This window comes from Diabrotica undecimpunctata, chromosome 8 (genome assembly GCF_040954645.1).
Source record: "Diabrotica undecimpunctata isolate CICGRU chromosome 8, icDiaUnde3, whole genome shotgun sequence".
NCBI classification, from domain to species: Eukaryota; Metazoa; Arthropoda; class Insecta; order Coleoptera; family Chrysomelidae; genus Diabrotica; species Diabrotica undecimpunctata.
Window position 1 is genome coordinate 104,827,424 of NC_092810.1, and position 20,254 is coordinate 104,847,677.

General features: G+C 32.2%; 2 protein-coding genes across 2 annotated transcripts in view; one reads left to right on the forward strand and one right to left on the reverse strand.

Annotated features, from left to right (window-relative positions):
* Positions 1 to 13,075, reverse strand: part of LOC140447808 (cytokine-like nuclear factor N-PAC) — a 37,230-nt gene extending 24,155 nt beyond the window's left edge. Inside the window, exons 1-3 of the mRNA XM_072540677.1 lie at positions 12,957 to 13,075; positions 11,834 to 12,339; positions 3,084 to 3,725 (exon numbers count right to left, since the gene is read on the reverse strand). Coding sequence (XP_072396778.1) covers positions 3,084 to 3,725; positions 11,834 to 12,320 — 1,129 coding nt within the window. The 5' untranslated portion in view covers positions 12,321 to 12,339; positions 12,957 to 13,075. The remainder of the gene's footprint in view (positions 1 to 3,083; positions 3,726 to 11,833; positions 12,340 to 12,956) is intronic.
* The window catches only part of LOC140447811 (uncharacterized), a 192,703-nt gene that overhangs the window by 143,783 nt on the left and 28,666 nt on the right, over positions 1 to 20,254 (forward strand). The window lies entirely within an intron of this gene.

Genomic DNA, 20,254 nt, shown 5'->3' on the forward strand with positions numbered 1-20,254 from the left:
GGACAAATGCAGATTGGTCTATGAGACTCTGGGAAATATATATATATATATATATATATATATATATATATATATATATATATATATATATATACAAGGTGGTCCAGAATTATGTACATTAATTTCTAGAGCTCATAGTACGTCCAAAAATAAGGGTACTTCTTTATGTACACTTTTTTATAAAACTGAATAATAAGGGAGATACAACCCTTTAAAGGTGTGAATTGAAATTCTTATTTTTTCAAATATCTTCCAAACGGTTTTGAATATGGAGTTCATATTTTAGGAGTGATTATAAGACATTAGGATAATTAATTTCATGTCACCACCTACCACATCCTATATTAATACAGGGTAGTTTTGGAGGGTAAGTGGGGGTTATTGCATCACATGTTTTTTCATTTTTACATATTTTAAAAATTGTTTCCTTAGACTTTTCTACGCAAAAAAGGTGCTCTTGTAATATTTCGATAGATATCACCGTTTTCGATTTATTTAAACTCGAAGGTATACATGTATTTTATTGTAATCGTTACATTTCTTAATATTCATCAAGTATGCTTTAGAATTGACACTTGTGTTAGCAACAACACTTTAATCTCAAGTAGTCTATGAATTGTCAGTGACGTTTAATAACAATTAAATTATTTTATCTACACTTTTATTGTACTTGACAGTGAAATTTGTTTAACACGTCTCTTTTGCTATATTTTTAAATTTGTTTGCCCGCAATATGGCACACTATTCAAATTCTGAGATGACAGACATACTTTTAGTATTAGAGGAATGTTCGGGAAATGCTGCTGCCGCTGTAAGACGCTACAGAGAAAAGTATCCGAACAGAAATATTCCCAATGCCAGGACTTTTGTAAGTACTCAACGACGACTGAGAGAAACCGGTTGTCTTCAAAGAAGGAATACAGATGCTGGTCGTCGTAGAGAAGCAAGACATGTTCGCGTTGAACAGCAAATATTGGATGCTGTAATAAATGACCCCACAATTAAGAACGAATATTTCCCATCAAAGTGTTTTAAGAGTTCTTCATGAAGAGCAATTATATCCTTACCACTATCGACAAGTGCAGGAATTGTTACCTGACGATATGCCACTTAGAGTTGATTTTTGTGAAGTATTGCAAAATAAAGTTCAAACAGCACCAAATTTTTTAAGCAACATTCTGTTTACAGACGAGGCCACATTTACAAGACAAGGTATGTAATTTCAATTCACCCCTTTAAAGGGTTGTATCTCCCTTATTATTCAGTTTTATAAAAAAGTGTACATAAAGAAGTACCCTTATTTTTGGACGTACTATGAGCTCTAGAAATTAATGTACATAATTCTGGACCACCTTGTATATATATATATATATATGTATATGTATATGGGAACCTTGTTTGTTAAGAAAAGCGGGGAACATTTTGGGACACATGAAGAGGTGCACGATCACTAGACACAGATGTGATCTTGTTCCATCCTACTGAAGGCTAAAGAGATGTCAAACTGGATCAGGGTATTGGGCAATTAAATTTTATAACAAATTGCCTAATAACGTAAAGGATATTCCCAAAACTCAGTTTAAAAACAAAATTAAGGAAATTTTAATAAAAAAATGTATTTTATAGTAGTGAGGAATATCTTAAATTTCAATTTTAAACTATTTTAACTCAATCTGATATGTGTTTTTATGTAATTAGAATTTAAGATTTTTTGACGTGTGTTAGGCTACTGGCAAAATTACATAAATCAATGAATTTGAATATGATCAACTTGATACCTGGGAAGGAGAAACAAGGATATATAAAATAGCCAAATATAGAACAAAAAAGCAAAAGATTTTAATCAGATTAGCTGTATCCGAGATGAAAATAATAAAATACTAATTCATGAAAACAATGTCAAAGGGAGATCAAGTATTTTGACAGTTTATTAAACGAAGAATTTGGCAGAAAACCAGTTGTGTTAACAGAGACAGTAGCAACACTGGTCACCAAAATAACAAACGAGCTAGTGGTTTAAGAACGTCAAAAAATAAAGAAAAGAAAAGCAGTTGGACCAAATGATATTCCTGGGGAAGTGCAGAGAGCATTATGAGCGACAAAACAAGTTGGCTAACATATTTATTTAATAGGATTATTAAAATGTATAACAAAGCTGATACCACTACACACATGGTAACTGAATGGACTGGATATAATGACTTATGTTTCTAGGAAAACTAGCGTTTGGTAAAAGAAGTGATAAATCAGTACAAAATAAATTGCACAATAAACTCATTCGAGCCATATAAATATCCAGGTCTGGACGAGATTTATCCAATACTTCTACAATACGGAAATGATCTACTGTACAAAAAATTATGAAGACTGTAGAACAACTGCTCGAATGGCATTTTAAAAATCCAGTATAGGTTGAAAGTCTAATAGATCAGGGAAAGTATGCATCTCGAGCAGGACTCTACGGAAATGATACTGCACCATCTCATACAGAGCGATCATTCGACAACACCTCCCAAAAAGCAGTAACAAGGACAATTTGTCTAAAAGAAATAGATGAAACAAGCTACAGATGGATAGACTGCATGCTGAGGAGTCATTTGCATGGTGATATATGCAATGTTATTTGGAGATACAGTGTCAGCACAAGTAGCCAGAGGCTTTCTACAGGGGGGTCTTATCTCCTCTCTTGTGGAATTTGGTCATAAATGGGCTGAAAGCTAGACTCAACAATGGCAGGCATCATGTCCTGAGCCATGCGGATGACCTGGTCATCTTAGCCCACAGCAAATGTAATGGCACATTCAGATATAATGCAACTAGCTCTGACTATAGTTACAGAATAAACTTCAAATGTAGGTCCCCCATAATTAACATAAGACCCCAGAAATTCAAAATCATGAACGAGGAATGTGAAAAGAAGACGTTTTTACTGAAAAACCCAAGATAATTTTATAGTTGAAGCTCAAAAGAACTCTTTAGTGTAGTTGCTTCGATAGTTACAGTGGCCATAACGGCCCTTCTAACTGAAGAATCTAATATTTGAAGAAAAATAATAAAGAAATAAATACACATACATCGCTTACCAATATCGGCAATCCCAAAAATATCAAAACCATTTTCATTAATCTCTTTGTCCATATCATTTTTATTTGATTCCTCAACTTTGTTAGAGTCATTCCCTTCAACAGTAGACACACCATTAAGATTTTTCTTTGATTTTTTTGCAGATGATTCTCCACTCTTTTCCACTCCTACTGAAGACTGACCATTGAGACTCTTCTTTGATTTTTTTATGGATGTCTCTCCATTCTTTCTGGCTACTAAAGGAGACTCACCATTGTCTTGTTTCTTTGCTTTTTTTGTAACTGCAGGTGACTCTTCTTTCTTCCGTTTTTTTGAGACTTTTATTGGAACTTGATATTCAGGATCCCCTTTTTGTTTTCGCACATATTCATCGGCCGCACTTATGGCTTTAGAAAATAGCTGATTTTTTGAACCTTTGCAGTATTTTTGCCTGTATTCTTCATATGGACAAATATAGGTGTCCACTATCCACCCATTGGTATTTTCCCCTAAAAATTGCACTGGGTAATGCACTTTGTTGGATTTTTTTGAAGGTCTTTTAGCATTGATATCTTCCTCCTTGATTATAACGGCAGGCCAGTGAGGGTGGCCCATCATCTTTGCCCATACAATCTGCTGTACATGAAAATCTCTATTGACATCTGAAAAAAAAAATACATTAATACTTCATAGACTAAAACTTCTTATTTATTCATAGACATTTAAATGTGTACACTTTATTTGGTATTAAGAGAGAGTCAAATTCCAATTTTATATACAAAACATTTACAAAGTGGGCAAACAATTAAAAAAATCTAATAAACAATTAAATTGCAATTCGGTCTTCCCTAATCCTGTAAAAGATTCGAATAAAATAGAAATAAGTTTCTACATTTATTTTTATTAGCAGACATAGACTCGAATTCAGATCCGATGATTGACTAGCAATTAACAGAACTTACACTCATATGCACGACAGTATGGTTAGAATCCAGAATGAAGGTGATTTCTTGAACCATACTATATTTAATAAAAAATTAGTATTTCTTGGGTTTAGGTTCAATAAGTAATATTAAATTCAGAACTAGATTTTATTGTCCATTGGAATCAACGTTTCGACAGGAAACCCTTGCCTTTGTTAAGATTCTAAAATGTACAAGATTAGGAACAAAAGGTTATTGTAAAATATATAAAAAACTTACCAAAACGTATAATAAAGTGGGGATAAAGTGGAGATATGTTACGACTTTACGAGTTTTTTATGGTGTTATATTTATTATTATTTAAATCAGATTGAAATGTATTTTATTATAAAGACCAACTGCAATAAAAAAGCAAAAAATGCCCTTCTAACTAATGCATATTCCGAACATCTAATCGAAACTATTTTCAAATCAAGACTTAAAATTTTACATAAATACAAATAACAATAAACCCAACAGTATCAAGACTATGTATACAACTCTTCCATATATAAGAAGTTTATCCAAACAACTAACAAATCTTTTAGCCAAACAACAACAGTGGCTCACAAAGACAACAAAATTTTATATATATAATATTTCACTAAAGTAAAAACACAAACTCCAAAACTCAAAAAATTACATGTAGTTTATGAGATACCATGTATTAACTGTGAAGGAGTCTATATCGGGCAAACCAGTCACCTGCTTCAATCCAGAATTCGTTCTCACGAATATGACAAGAACAACATCACTGCACTCACAAAACATGAAAATGAGAAGAAGCATAAATTTGATTTCGAAAACATTAAGATTTTAAAAACCGAACAAAACAAAAAGAGGAGGGAGATATATGTGAATCAATAGAAATAAAAAGAAATACTAACGCAATCAATGATAAAAAAGATACACAAAACCTAAATAAAATATATTTCAATCTGAGTTAAATAATAATAAATATAACACCATAAAAAACTCTTAAACATATCTCTACTTTACCTTTTTCGAAAACACAAACAATACGCACACATAAAAATAATTATACACTAATGACAGTAAACCATGAGATATCAAATATCAATTTTTTACTTCAGTCAATTCATTAATGCCAGTGCCCCGTTTTACATTTTGGTAAGTTTTTTATATATTTTGCAAAAACCTTTTGTTCCTAATTTTGTACATTTTAGAATCTTGACAAACGCAAGGGTTTCCTGCTGAAACATTGATTTCAATTGTAGAACCTCACAGAAGCTTTACAGTTGTTGAGGGTGGCTACACTGAAAATGGGACTAACAATAAATGCTCAAACAAAGAAATGAAATTAAAACAAGAATGGTCCTTGCCAAGTGTTACTATGGCCTGGGAAGACAAATGCCCCCAAAACTTCCAAGAAAAATGAAACTGATCTCTTGCTACCTAATGTCTCAGGGCCAGCAACCCCAGTTTGGAAGTCTTACGTTGCCATGAAGTGAATTATGTTTAAAACTTTAACATCCTATAAAATTATCAGCAACGATGTAATATAAAACCGGCAACATTTAAAGGGTTTTACATTTGATATCCTTGCTCTAAGGTTTGTTTCTATTGGGTAGTGATCAGAATCTAGATTTGCACCTAGACAGTTTCTAACATCTAGTATATCTGAGCAATGTCAGGTGCCAACTGCTACCTGATCTATTTGGTTAACTACGTTTCCATCTGGTGACTTATATGTCCACTTTTGCACGTTTTTATGCTTGTTAAGTATTTCATATATTGAATCCATCTTTTTTCCAGTACCAGAACTGACAACCTTCAGTTAGTTCTTAATACCATGCAAACCATGCTAAGGGATATTAAAAAATGTTATGAATAGATAAGTAATGGACTGAATTTTAAAATTTTATTAACTTGTGTCTTTTTTTTTAATGTGTTTTACTTTCTGTGTTTTTATTTTGTACTTGTGTCTATATTGTAGTTTTTGTGTGTATATTTTTATACCAAGTAATGAGCACTCTTACATGTAATTACTACCTAGGTGGTGTTTGTAAGTTTTAATAAATAAATAAATAAATAAACTTTAAGTAACAATGAGAACAGTCTGTTAGTGACATTTCCATAAAAGTGAATTTAGGCTGCTTGAACTTTAGAAGTTGCATCCAGTAATGAAGGTGAAATATTTGAATATACTTCCAAGTGAGTGTGGCCTGGTATCATAAACTTATGATTTATCACCTTAATATTAGAAGGGCATCTATTCAAGGTCCACATAAACATGATTTGACCCTCTTTTTTTGTGGATTGTATTTTGAATAAAACTGCAATTTTGATAGCAGTACCTACACTTTTCAATCAAAATACTATGTCATTTAACAGCAAATGTTGAATACTATGTGTTTTGACAATATCTGCTACACTTGCCACCAATATACCTTAGAATTTTGCACTTACTGCTAATATACTTTATAATACAGTAGACTGACTCCCCCTATAACGAGAACTGAAATGACAGACTAATTACCTCGTTATAAGCCGATCTCGTTATATCAGACAATCATAATACTGTGCATACATATGAATCTGTAGTTTTCTAAACCATTAACTTCCTATAGTGAAGCCATTCGGAGCAATATAAGATGCTAATAAATATTGTTTGAATGGCGTTTTTGAAAAAAAGTTATTTACTTTTATTGTCAATGAAATATATTAAAACATAAAAGAGTTGTTTACTTTTATTATCAATGATATACGTTAAAACAAAAAAGCTGTACTTATATTTTTTTCCAACTACATAATGTATAAATCGTATTTTCAAGGATAACATAAACTATTGCTTCTGCAATTTTAAGAACTCTGTTATTTTTAACTGCTTTAAATGGTCCAGCATCATTCTATCATATATTTTCTAAAGATGTAAAACAGTTGTATTTATTCATTGTAAAGAAGTTTATTGCGGGCTGCAGTTAAGTTTATTGAGGGGCTGTTTGAAAAGGTATTTATTTATAGCCATGACCGGACTAAAAACGTAAAAAACACGTTTTTGGATCTTATTTTCTCTGGTTATAACCAAATTTGCCTCGCTATAGACGGTTATAGTTCAATAGAAATTTCACGGGACATCTAATGTATCTCGTTATAAGCGAAACCTCGTAATAACCGTGTTCGTTATAGAGGGAGTATACTGTAATAATTAGTTTTAAAGTGTTTGTTTTCATCAATAAATTAATAAAACACTGGAAAATATGCTTGATGCTTAAATTTCCATATTATTGCCAAAAGAGAGAAAAGGTTTGGCAGATTTCCCCAAACATTAAAAATCACCAGTTAATAATTGATCACATATAATCATTTAAGCCAAATATCTTGTTCTAGAGATGTGAACCATGTGCACCATTTCAGCAATATCTTCCTAGCAAAGTTTCAGCCAAAAGATTGTACGATTTTCTGGAAAAAAAACACCTTCATTTAATTGGAAATGCTGTAAGACTTATATCGTTCCATATTAAAAAAAAAAAGAAATATCTCGTTTGTTGAATTGGGACATTGGGACATATCATGTCAAACATTCAAGCTGTATAAACACTCTGAAGAAAATCTTCAATCTGACTGTGAAGTTTGCTCAAAATAGAAAGTCCATAAAAAAAGTAAAAACAGGCTCGAAAATTTTATGATAATGACAAATTAAAATCTTACACCAGCTATTTGATTGTATCTGTAGACCTGCAGAAGGTTATTATGTTGCCACGTTATGAAAGGTTTAAATCCCTAATTTTCACACAATGTCTTGTAGCTTACAATGAAATTTTTGCACCATTAGGATCTAATTCTTAAGATAAACAAATGGCTGTGATTTGGCATAAAGCCATACATGGCAAAAAAAGTAAATAGAAAATGCAAAATGTACAAATGTAAAGATATAAACAAGGTTTATTTACATGAAATTGTACATATATGTACCAAAACAGATGACTTTTTTTAATCTATCAGACTGATTTTTGGAAACCAGCACTGCCATTGGACGTATTAAGAAAAATATTCTTAAATCAGGAAGAATACCTAACCCAGATCTTGTTATAGGATCTGGAGTAGATCAGAGGTCCTCTAGACAACTTAGAGAAATTTACGTCCAATGCTGATATGGTTTTATCAAATCGATTCAAGATAATTATTGTGGAGAAAAGGGAGACAATAAAATAATTCCTGGAAATAGACAGATAGATAGAGTTTTGGTCACAGTGGTAGATGATGAATCTGATAATGATGAGAATAACTACCTTATATTAACTTGTTATTCTAATTTATTAAACTTCAATACACATAAAAGCTTTTCATTTCATATCAACCACAACCGAAAAACCACATGCTGCTAATATGCTTAGTATTATATCAATATCAATATTTATTAAAATTAATTTATAATTAACAGTTTCTTTAATAAACTGAAGCATATATTTTATAGCATATATACAAAATTTTAGCATCATATTTTGAAATCGACTTTGCCACCATTTTGAAAATGTTGATTACTGTTGATTTGTTAAGAAAATTAAAAGGCAAAAGTATAGAGAAAGTGCCGATGAAGTTAGCTACAAATGAGGGATAGATTTGTATTTGGCAGAGTAATAAATTTAAATTAAGTTTAATTTTTTATTCAGGTACCATTTCATACCAAAATTATAAGAAAATAGTCATAAAATTGAGATCTGCTGAACATCTGTTGCAATCTGGCAACTAGTGTTTTCAAAGTTTTGACAGTATTGCCAAGTTTATTTGCTAATCTACCAAAGGCCAATTATAAATTTTTTTCTCTAATAACTAACTGCAACTAATATCAAAAGAAACAAATATTAATTTGTTCATGTTTTATATAATTTTAAAAAATACCCGATTCCATAAAATAATACAATAAAAATGTACTGTTTCAAAGCATATTTGAAGCATAAAACATATTCAGTTCGTTCGTTGTATCTTTGCACATGTATGAAATTATTCACGAACTATTTTTAAATTTTGTCTCATTTCTACTCACAGAATATAAAATGTTGAAATTAAGCCGCTTGTCCAACATTTAATAATAATGCATCAGACAAAGACAGTAATATAACAACAGTCTGTGATAAATTCTCATCATTGAACCTGCTTATTGTCAACTTCACAGCGTTGTGGTGTTTACAAAAATTATATCTATATTGTTTAATTTTCCATTACATTTTCGTGCCTTGAGTTTTTAAATTTTCTCAAAAAGAATTGTTATAACGACTAACTGTTCACTTAGTGTTGGATTCCTTGATGTAAGTATAAATTTTGCAGTTAAATTTTCTTACCTTTAATTTGATGTATCATTTTTGAAACTGGCTTAAACTCTGTCTAACGGATCAATTATAAAACATTATTTGTTGTCATAAATATCAAACAAAATATTTTTTCAAGGTTTTTATTTTTAGAATATGCCTGGAAATACATTAAATTCTCAATCCCAGCAACTCGTGCTGAATTTGTATGAATATTTTGAGTTGGAAAAAAGGAACGGAGGAGCCTTATTGGCACCTTTGGCTTGTGTTTAAGAAGTATTGTAATGAGTTCCTGTCCTTTCAAGTCCAGGCAAAAGTAGACGTCGTCATAAAGGCAAGACAACTGATCTGCCTGAAGGAACTAAAATGGCAATACGAAACACTGTGTACAATATGTACCTACAAAGTAAGTTGTAGTACAAAATGTAGTACATTGTACAAAATGTAAAATGTAGTTGTAGTACATTGTACAAAATAAACAATTTGGTTTATACCCCATCCAATAGATGTTTCACATCAAAATTAACACTTCTAAAATAAAGTTTTAATATTATTACTATTTTTTATGGGAAAAACATCCTTGAGCATTATGCTATTGCACTGAGAGATATAGGATTTAATATAAAAAGGATGACAATCGAATCATTATTCCAATGAACTAATATTGCTGCTTTAAGAGCAAAATTCTTTCATAAGTAGTTTGAAAACCTGGAAAGTGTGCATCCAAGAGAACTTGGTTTTTTGGATGAAACATGGATTTATTCAAAAGGAAATAAAACAACTTCCTGGCAAGACACTAGTAGCAAAAGTGTACGTAAACCAGAAGGTTTTGATGGTAAACGTTTCATAATTGTTCACGCTGGTCCTTCTAAAGGATTTGTCTCTGAAGCAAGTTTATTGTTTTGTTCTAAGTCTAAACATATTGATTACCATGGAGATATGAATAACGACATTTTTACTAAGTGGATAAGGACCCAAGTAATTCCCAATTTAGAAGAACCATCATTGATTGTAATGAATAATGCTGAATAATGTGTCCTTTCAGAAAAGCAAACTACCACTGCTTCAAAGAAAGATGAAATTGTTACCTGGCTGACAACAAATAACATCCAATTTGACCCAAAATTAGCAAAACCTAAATTATTACAAGATGCAAAAATGAATAAAAAAGAAAATATGTATGTTATTGATGAGTTACTAAGAGAGCATGGTCATGAAGACTACCTCCTTATCATTCCGAATTCAACGCTATTGAATTAATTTGGGCAAATTGCAAGTCATATTACAATAAGCATATTGGTAGGGACAGCTATTCTGATAGTGCTGTTATAAATATGTGGAAAGAGGCACTTAATCAATGTAATGGAGACATTTGGGAAAAATGTGTAAGACATACTCATGAAATTATTCAAAAATGGTGTGTCCGAGAGCAGAATATAGTTGCTATTGATATTCAACCTATCATAATAAATCCTGGAGATAGCTTGGATTCTGAAAATGAAGGAAATATATAATTTTGATATTTTGTTTTTTTTTTTCAATTTATTTTAATCATTTAGTCATATTTGTGGAAATAGGTTGTAACAAAGTAATTGATCCATTATTTAAGCTAAAACAATGAAACCTTTTACACATAACTTTCCACACTTTATTTTGGAAACTACAGAAAAGTTCGATACACAAGTAAAAAAAAAATTGATAAAATCCAGCTAGTATAAAAAATAAATACTAAGTCTCTAGGTATGCGACATAAGGAAAGTTGTATTATTTTAGCCTAACAGATTGAGCGCTAATTTGTAACACCCTTTAAGTTTTCTACAAATTAATGTATTTTCGAAATTTTGTTTTTTCTTTTTACATTGTTTCTATTGTTTTGTTTTGTAAAGTTTAATTAATTTTTTTTTGTGTTAGTAACTTATTTCGAAAAGCATGCACAAGAGTTTTTTATCTTTTAGGGCATTTTCTTATGCTTAAGCTTAAAAATTGAATGTCATATGTATATGATGTAAATGTTTAATATTGTATTTTGAATGAAAACTTTTTTTTCATCCAGTACCTGGCTTCAGCTGTTGGATGCTTTGGTGTATAAATAAATAAATATGAGAATTTAAGCTGTTTGATCTTTGCTCCATCTTTCTCGACTACAGTATTTCAAAAAGGGAATTTCTTCCAATAATCATAATAACATTGAATATGTAGAAAACTCAAAATTACGTTCAAAACAATTCTATGAGTTTTTAACATCCAGTACAATAGATAAACAAAAACAATCACTATAAATATGTTTAACGGGATATTAAACATTTCCAAATTATTTCGTGAATCTAGAAAAGACTTACATTTGATTTAAACCCTTCGATTTAATTCATACAACTATGATGTACAAAGATACTGCGAACAGAGTGTACATAATAACGACATGGCAATACCGCAAACACAAATTTGACGGATCATTTGTAGCTAACTTCATCGGCACTTTCTCTATACTTTTGCCAATTAAAATTATACCTTTATTAATATTTTCTTTAAATCTCTTACCTAAAGTCACATTACTCTTAGATTCCTCATCACACACAGAGACATTCTCTTCAGTTTTACTTGAACTGCTAAAAATATCAGTGATATCTTTTCCCACATAGTCAGTTTCCATTTTTTCATCTACAACTAAAGCTTCAGATCCAGCTTCATTTTTCACTTTTATTTCTTTTGATTTTATTGCAATGATATATTGAGTGTCCTCTTTCTGCTTCTGTAAATGTTCATCAGCTTCTTCTACTGCTTTTAAAAATACTGGATCTGCTGAAGCCTTATGATATTGATCCCTGTTTGCTTCATACAGTAAAAGTAAATCTTGGTCTATCCAAATATTTTCAGATTGTGCTAATATATGTATAGGTACATATTCCTTGTTGGTTTCAGAGGAAGGTCTTTCTGCCCCAACATCACCTTCATCAATTATTACACCCGGCCAACGTGGACTATCCACTAATTCAGCCCACACCAACTGTTGGGTATGGAACTCCATATTTAATAAATTTCTGAACCTAAAATATAAATAAATGTAATATCGTGATTATAAAACCTTGAACACAACACACACACACACACACACACACACACACACACACATACAACATGAACAGAACAGAACCAAACCTACTGTTTAAATACCTATATTTTATTTGTTTAATTATCAAGATCAGTTTTTATGGAAGTCACATCATACCATAAGAATTTATGTAAAATAATTGCAACAGGTATAACTATCAATCATGATTTAAGCATATATTGATATAACATAACGATAATTGAGTTAATTACAGGAGATAAATTCGAATGCATATTTAAAAGGCATATTTATAACTTATGGAATGTACCTAATTGCTTGTTTTGATATGAGATTGAGGTTGTGTTGACTACAATTCTTTCCTGTGGTAGTTTATTTCCCACAGGAACTTACATAACAATTAAACTGGATTATTCAGTTTTAGGATAAATATTGGACAAAAATTACGCAAAAAGTTGATTTCTAAAGATCTAAGTCACTACACAGTATTCGAAAATGTGCTCTCTGTACATTTATTACTTGTAATTATGATAGATAAACCTAAAATGACGGAAATGAAGATACCTTTAAATGACAAAGGGTTAAAACACTTACTTAAGAATAAGTCCAGTATTTAACAACAAGAGTTTTGTTGAATCACAAGACAACAAACCATTCCATTTAAATAAACAGAAACAGGACAAACCAACGCTTGGATATGTATGATCTGTGGCTTAGAGGTCACAAAGTATCGATATTAATATCGAATTAGTAAGATCGTTAGTTTCGAGATAAGTATCGATCATTTTTTAAATCTGAATACCGTACATGTAACGATAACTGTCAATTATGATGCAAATAAAAGTTTTAAGTTGATTTAAAAATGTTTTAATATTTTGTTTCTCTATTAAAATTAAAAAAAAATATATTTTCAAATTATTTTGTAAAGGATTAGCATTATCGATTCAAAGTGACATTATGGTTTCTCATTCTGGATAAAAAATATCGATACCTGTGAGTGTCACTTGCACGGGACTTCTTTACTAAAATGTACAGACACTATTGTCTATACTGTGCTATTGTGTTGACAACTAAAGTAATTCGGTTGATTTCTGCTTATTTTTTGAACCGAAACTTCTATATTGGCGTTTTATTACTTTTTCGCAGGTTCGTGGTTCGCAGTCATAGTAAACAGAGAAAAGTCCATTTACGCGACGTGGGGGAAAATAATAAATAAATAATAAAATTACTTTATTCAATTTTAAAAATGTTATTTAAATTTTAAAAATATAAAAAACATCTTATGAAGATTCGCGCTAGTCTTCAGTGCCACCTACGTGTACGACTTTTTTTCTTGTGTCTATGAACTACCGGTATAATGTTTTGACGTGACAACGTCTTAAATTAGGTTGTGGCTCGGAGTCATTTAAGAAAAAGTGTAACGCCCGCTCACGTCTGTTACAGTGAGTCGCCGAAGGAGAGAGAGGCCCGCCGCACCGGCGAATGCCTTGCGTCTCTCTCCCACTCAAACATGATCGGTCCGCTGCGCGCGGCACTAGAGAATTAGGCGCGTTGAATCGCTAAAGTTGAAAATCGTTGAAAGTATCGTCAGCTGTGTCTGTAGTGAAAATGTGGAGTGCTTAGATTCGTCATTTACAACAACTACAACAATAAAGGTAAATAATTTTACACTAATATTTCATTATCGTAAACTATGATTGATTGATTAATTGTTAGATTGACACAAAAGTTGAGAAACTGAGTTTATAGGTTATGTCATACTATTGACAAATGTTGATAGTGTTAAGTAAATTATTAGTTTAAATCACTCTGCAATCAATCGTAATTCAGTCGATTGAGAAGAAACAGCGCGTATTGCTAGTCAAACATTTAAAATAACAAATTATAACTTCTAACCTGTCAAAACAGGGCGACCAAACAAACGAACTAAACCGACCAATCACCACGCGCGGAGTTAAAATTTAACTGTGTTTAGCAAGAATTTCAAATTCCAATTTTAGTAAATGTTTTAATTTTCAACTTTACCATTTACATTTACAAATTTTAATTAATTTCAAATTTATTTAGCAAAAATTTGAACCTTTGATCTGAATAAGTGTTTTGATTATCAAATTGATTCTTTAAAATTAAAAATATTAAAATATATATAATCAGAAGTGAACGTCACATAACATTATCTGTACTTATTATTATTTAATATGTAGGCAAATACATGTGACCATACTTGGTAGACACAATTGGAAATAGTAATTTTTTATAACTGAAATAAATAAATATATAAAATACTGGTAGCAAACAATAACTTCAATGATCGATATCTCCGCAACTAATTGATATATCGAAAAAAATTTCAAATAAATTTTGTAGAAAATAATAAGATCAATAATATAATATAAAATAAATAATATATAAAATAATATATAAAAATATAATATATAAAATATAAATAATATATAAAATAATAATATAATAATATATAATATATAAAATAATATATAAAAAAGACGTTGTCACGTAAAATCTTCGCCCGTAAAACCGACTTTACAGGCAACCGATTTTTTTTTATTTATTTACTGACCCAACTACTACACATACTGTGTGCGTATGCATAAGTGTGTGTGCGCGCGTGTATGTGTGTGTGTGTGTGTGTGTGTGTGTGTGTGTGTGTGTGTGTGTGTGTGTGTGTGTGTGTGTGTGTGTGTGTGTGTGTGTGTGTGTGTGTGTGTGTGTGTGTGTGTGTGTGTGTGTGTGTGTGTGTGTGTGTGTGTGTGTGTGTGTGTGTGTGTGTGTGTGTGTGTGTGTGTGTGTGTGTGTGTGTGTGTGTGTGTGTGTGTGTGTGTGTGTGTGTGTGTGTGTGTGTGTGTGTGTGTGTGTGTGTGTGTGTAGGTGTGTGTGTGTGTATGTGTGTGCGCGCGTGTGTGTCTGTGTTTGTGTGTCTGTCACACTATGTTCTATTGTAGGTTTCTTTCGTGAGTCTGACACATATCATTTGAAAATCATACTAACGTTTAATCCTATGTTTACCTACTATCAAAGATGTGGTCGTGAAATTACCGACTGAGTCTGTGGGGCCCCATCACATAAGTTTAGAGTAAATAGTAAAACGTGTGATGTATAACTTGTATTAGGTGCTATAAGTTGCTTTAAATCTTTTCGACATTACATTTTATGAAATAAATGTATATTAAAATAGGACTTAGAATATAGCTAACACAAACAAAATTAAAACATAGCAGTACAAAACGTACTAAAAAGCTGTTTATGAAGTATGTATAATGTTTCAAAAACGAAACGTTACTGTATGAAATATATTTACCTATGTATGAACTGAGCATATTACCAAAAATAAAAATATATTTATTATTGTTTTATAAATACTTCTATTACAAAAACGATTCATTTTTTACATTATTTGTTATTAGATTAATTACTTAGTTGACAGTTGACCTAAATTTTTGTGCCATGGCACTTTCCTAGAAAAGCTACTAACTGTTTATCCACGGTCAAAATTTGACCGTATTTAATAGCCATAGATATAATCATCGATTTAATACAATAAGGATGGAACCCATCGATATAATATACTAGTATACTACAATAAATAAGGATAACATCAAATTTCATATCCAAGCTCAACAAATAGTCAAATACATTCTGCCATTCACAACCTCCCATCGAACAAATTGTCCACGAACCCCGTTTAATTTTTTACCAATTTCTTTTCAACAATTTCGCTCAGTGAAGGTACGATCACCCACTAAGAATTAGAATAAATACATGTGCTGCCTCCTATATTCTACACAAGCAAGACGCAGTGTCTTTTTGGTTGTCACCACAAGTAAACCAAATGAAGTCGTCGGTAAAATTTAAATTCCCCGGACAATTAGAGTAATGGACTTTAGTGCTTTATAGTTAGTTGTTTTTTTTTTATTGAGGTATTTGCTCTGTGTGTTGAATAACTTTTCTATAACATCCGAAAGACTACAAATTGTTTTATGGTTTAAGTATAGTAATCTAATATTATAGGCGTTTACTTATAAACTTCTTCATTTAATTTGTAGTGAACTATGACGTCCTCCACCACTTCTCCTCCCTTCCGCTTCAAATGTTCGCTGCATTGTACGCCCCTTCCCTTTTCAAATATACCGTGTACTTGATATCTTAATAGTGTTTTTAGAAAATTACGTCCTTTAACTTATATTTACATATAAACCCGTAGATTTTATACCAACCCTTTATACCCATACAAACCCGTACATTGTATACCATTCTTTATACCCATACATAGAAGCTTTTGAAAATAAAAATAAAATAAAATGCAAAACGTGGTTCCCGACACCCAATTTGGATTTATATGAGGACTAGGAACGAGAGAGGCTTTGTTCGCTTTTAACGTTCTTGGGCAAAGACGACTAGATATGAACCAGGATTTCTAAGTCTGCTTTATAGATGATCAAAAAGGCTTTTGAGAGAGTACGACATCAGAAACTCATAAAACTATTAAGAGAAAAGAATGTGGATAGTCGAGATATACGGGTAATTGTCAATCTGTACTGGAATCAAAGCAAAGGTTAGAATCAAAAATGTCGATAGAGAAACTATAGAAATCAAAAGAGGTGTTAGACAGGGTTGCGGGCTGTCCCCATTGTTATTCAATCTGCACAGCGAAGCTATTTTAAGGAAGCAATATCAGAGGAACAACAGGGCATATCAATCAAAGGAAAAATCTTGAACAACATAAGATTCGCAGATGACACCGCTATTTTTGCAGACAGTCTGAAAGCACTACAATGCTTTCTTCTTCTTCATGTGCCTTGTCCGTTCCGAACGTTGGCAATCAACATGGCTATTCTGACTTTGTTTACGGCAGATCTGAGTAGTTCAGCAGATGACAATCCGAACCATTGCCGCAAGTTTTGGAGCCACGAGTGTCTTCTCCTCCCTGGACCCCTTCTGCAATGCTTAGTAAATAGATTACATCAAGTCAGTATAAATTATGGACTACAAATGAATGTTAAGAAAATCAAGTGCATGATAATTTCTCAGCAACATACAGTAGGAAGGCTGGATATCGCGGGGAAAACAAGTAGAAAGAGTAAATAAGTACAAATATCTGGGAACCTGGGTAAATTTAAACAATGACCAAGGTAGAGAAATAAGGACACGCATTGAAATTGCAAGACAAGCATTTATAAAAATGAAAACTGAAAACAATGTTTATTAATCGAGACCTTCCTCTGGAGCTGAGGATAAGAGCCTTAAGATGCTACGTGTTCTCGACTTTGTTGTATGGAATGGAAAGCTGGACACTAAAAGTAGATAACATAAAGAAGTTGGAATCATTTGAGATGTGGTGCTATAGAGTTTTGGAGCTAAGAATTTTGAAAATACCATGAACCCTACGAGTTACAAATGCAGAAGTGTTAAGATGGCTACGAAAGGATTGCGAGGTCATAAAGCACATTAAAACAAGAAAGCTGGAATATTTAGGCCACATTACCAGAGGTGCAAAATATGAGATATTAAGGCTCATAATGCAAGGTAAAATCAAGGGTAAAAGATCCATAGGAAGACGAAGAATTTCCTGGCTAAGAAACCTAAGAGAGTGGTATAGTTGCAACTCAGTAGATCTTTTCAGAGCAGCCCCCAATAAGGTACGGATAGCTGTGATGATAGCCAACCTCCGATAGGAGAAGGAACTACAAAAAGAAGAATTTATTATTAAACACGTTACAGCGGTGTTACGGTGTGAGGTAATGTATTTATTTAAAAATAAATTCAGCAGTGCCTTTTGAAAAATACTTTTGAACTTTTGAAACGTATTGTTCGTCGGGAACATCCGAGTAGTTCGGTATTGATCTTTGTAAGAAAGAACATTTAAAAAGTACGCGTGTGCCCGACCAACAATACGGCTTGTAGAACTATCAGTAAAACAGTTACGTTAACAACTAGAATAACGAGATGAAGACTGCAGTGAGTCCAAGAAGATCCTTCAAGAACGACTGAAGGATCTTCACAACAAGAATAGAGATAACTCAGATACATTCTATTTTTATACATCAGAAGAAGCAGTTTCAAAGAAGATCGAAAAAACTTCTAGTTGAAAGAATGATGAGAAATTTGAAAATGTTTCCAAAAGATTCGATAAAACGTCTCAAATTATTAAAGAAGCAGCTAGACAAAATGACGAGAAAATCGAAGATGTTTCTAGAAGATTCGACGAGACTTCTCAAATAATTAAAGAAGTATGTATTCAGAACAATGAAAAATTTGAAGAAGTTTCTAGAACATTCGATAAGGTAGAAGTGAAGATCAAACAGTTAGACAGCATGATAAGCAATATGAAAGTGCTACAACCAGTTAATACAGTAGTTTTAGATCCTGTAGTAAAAGAAGAATCACCGAAAAACGAAACGACACATCATATGAGATTCAAATTGCCACCATTTGATGGAAAGTCTTCTTGATCCATATACCGTAGATAATTTGAAGCTATTGCGACAGCAAATCATTGAACATGACAAGAAAAGGCTGCTTCCTTGACTACTGCTTTACGAGGCGATGCTACGGATATCCTAAGATCAATTCCGTAGGGACAAGAAAAATGTCACCAGACGTTGTTCACTAGACTAGATAAATGTTACGGAGATGCCCATCTACAATAAGTCTACAAAGCACAACTAAGAATTATAATTCAACGAGCAAGTGAAAATTTGCAAGAGTTTGAAGTAAATGTTGCTCGTATAATGCGGTTAGCTTATCCAGAGGCACCAGACAACAGTTTGGAAGAAATTTCTGTAGACACAGAAATCTTTACGACTAGCACGACCGAAATTTTTAGATGAAGCGCTCGTTATTGCCTTGGAACACGAAACAGCTAGTCAAACTTTACGGAACCATCGAGTACGAATTTACTAAGAAAAGTTGTGGCTGTATTGAATGTCAAAAATGAAGTTCTCTAGATCAATGGTGAGGAGTTGCCGTTTGATGAAGACAAAGAATATGTTATCAGCTTACTAACTACTTGTGAGCTAACAATACCCGGTAATAGTGAGATAATTATGATGACCAGACTTGATGGATACTACCGAGAAGGAAGTTTAAAGATAGTCGAAGATGTGAACAATGACAAGTTCCTAACGGCAAAAGCTTTGGTGAGAGTTCCAGATGTCGCTCCTGTAAGAGTTATGAATTTAAAGGAAACTGCTATTAAGTTAAGTAGAAGAACTTTGATCGGACAGTGTATTCCCGTGGCTTCGATTTGTTCTATGAACACTAATGAGAAATCATCGGAATCTAAGTATCCAAAGGAGCTTGTAAAGATGGTGATTAAAACTTCACAAGATCTTGATGATGAACAAACGGAAAAAGTGATGTCTATGTTAATAGAATTTTAAGATGTTTTTGCCCTTGATAGAAGGATAACGCAAAAACAAGCATATTAACGCATAAAATTAATACCGGAGACGCACAACCAATCAAACAACAAACTAGACGACTTTCATTTGCGAAAAAAAAAAATGAAGCCGAAGACATCATCAAAGATATGAAAAAACAAGAGGTAATTAAACCATCAAACAGTCTAGTTAGAACTATTGGTGATGTCCACGGTCCTACAAGCAGAAATATGGTTCAAAGCGTTTTTGTATTGACTACAGCTCAATGCAGTAACTAAGAACGATAGTTATCCTTTGCCCAGAATAGACGATACATTGGATACTCTCTTCGGTTATCGTTGACTCGAAACATTCGATCTTAAAAGTGGATGTTGGCAAGTAGCCATAGAGCTTTGGCAGCTCACGGTTATGCCCTTTGGTTTATGTAATGCCCCTGCCATATTTGAAAGAATTAATAGAGGCAGTTAAAAGTTCTAACATAGATTTGCCTGGTTT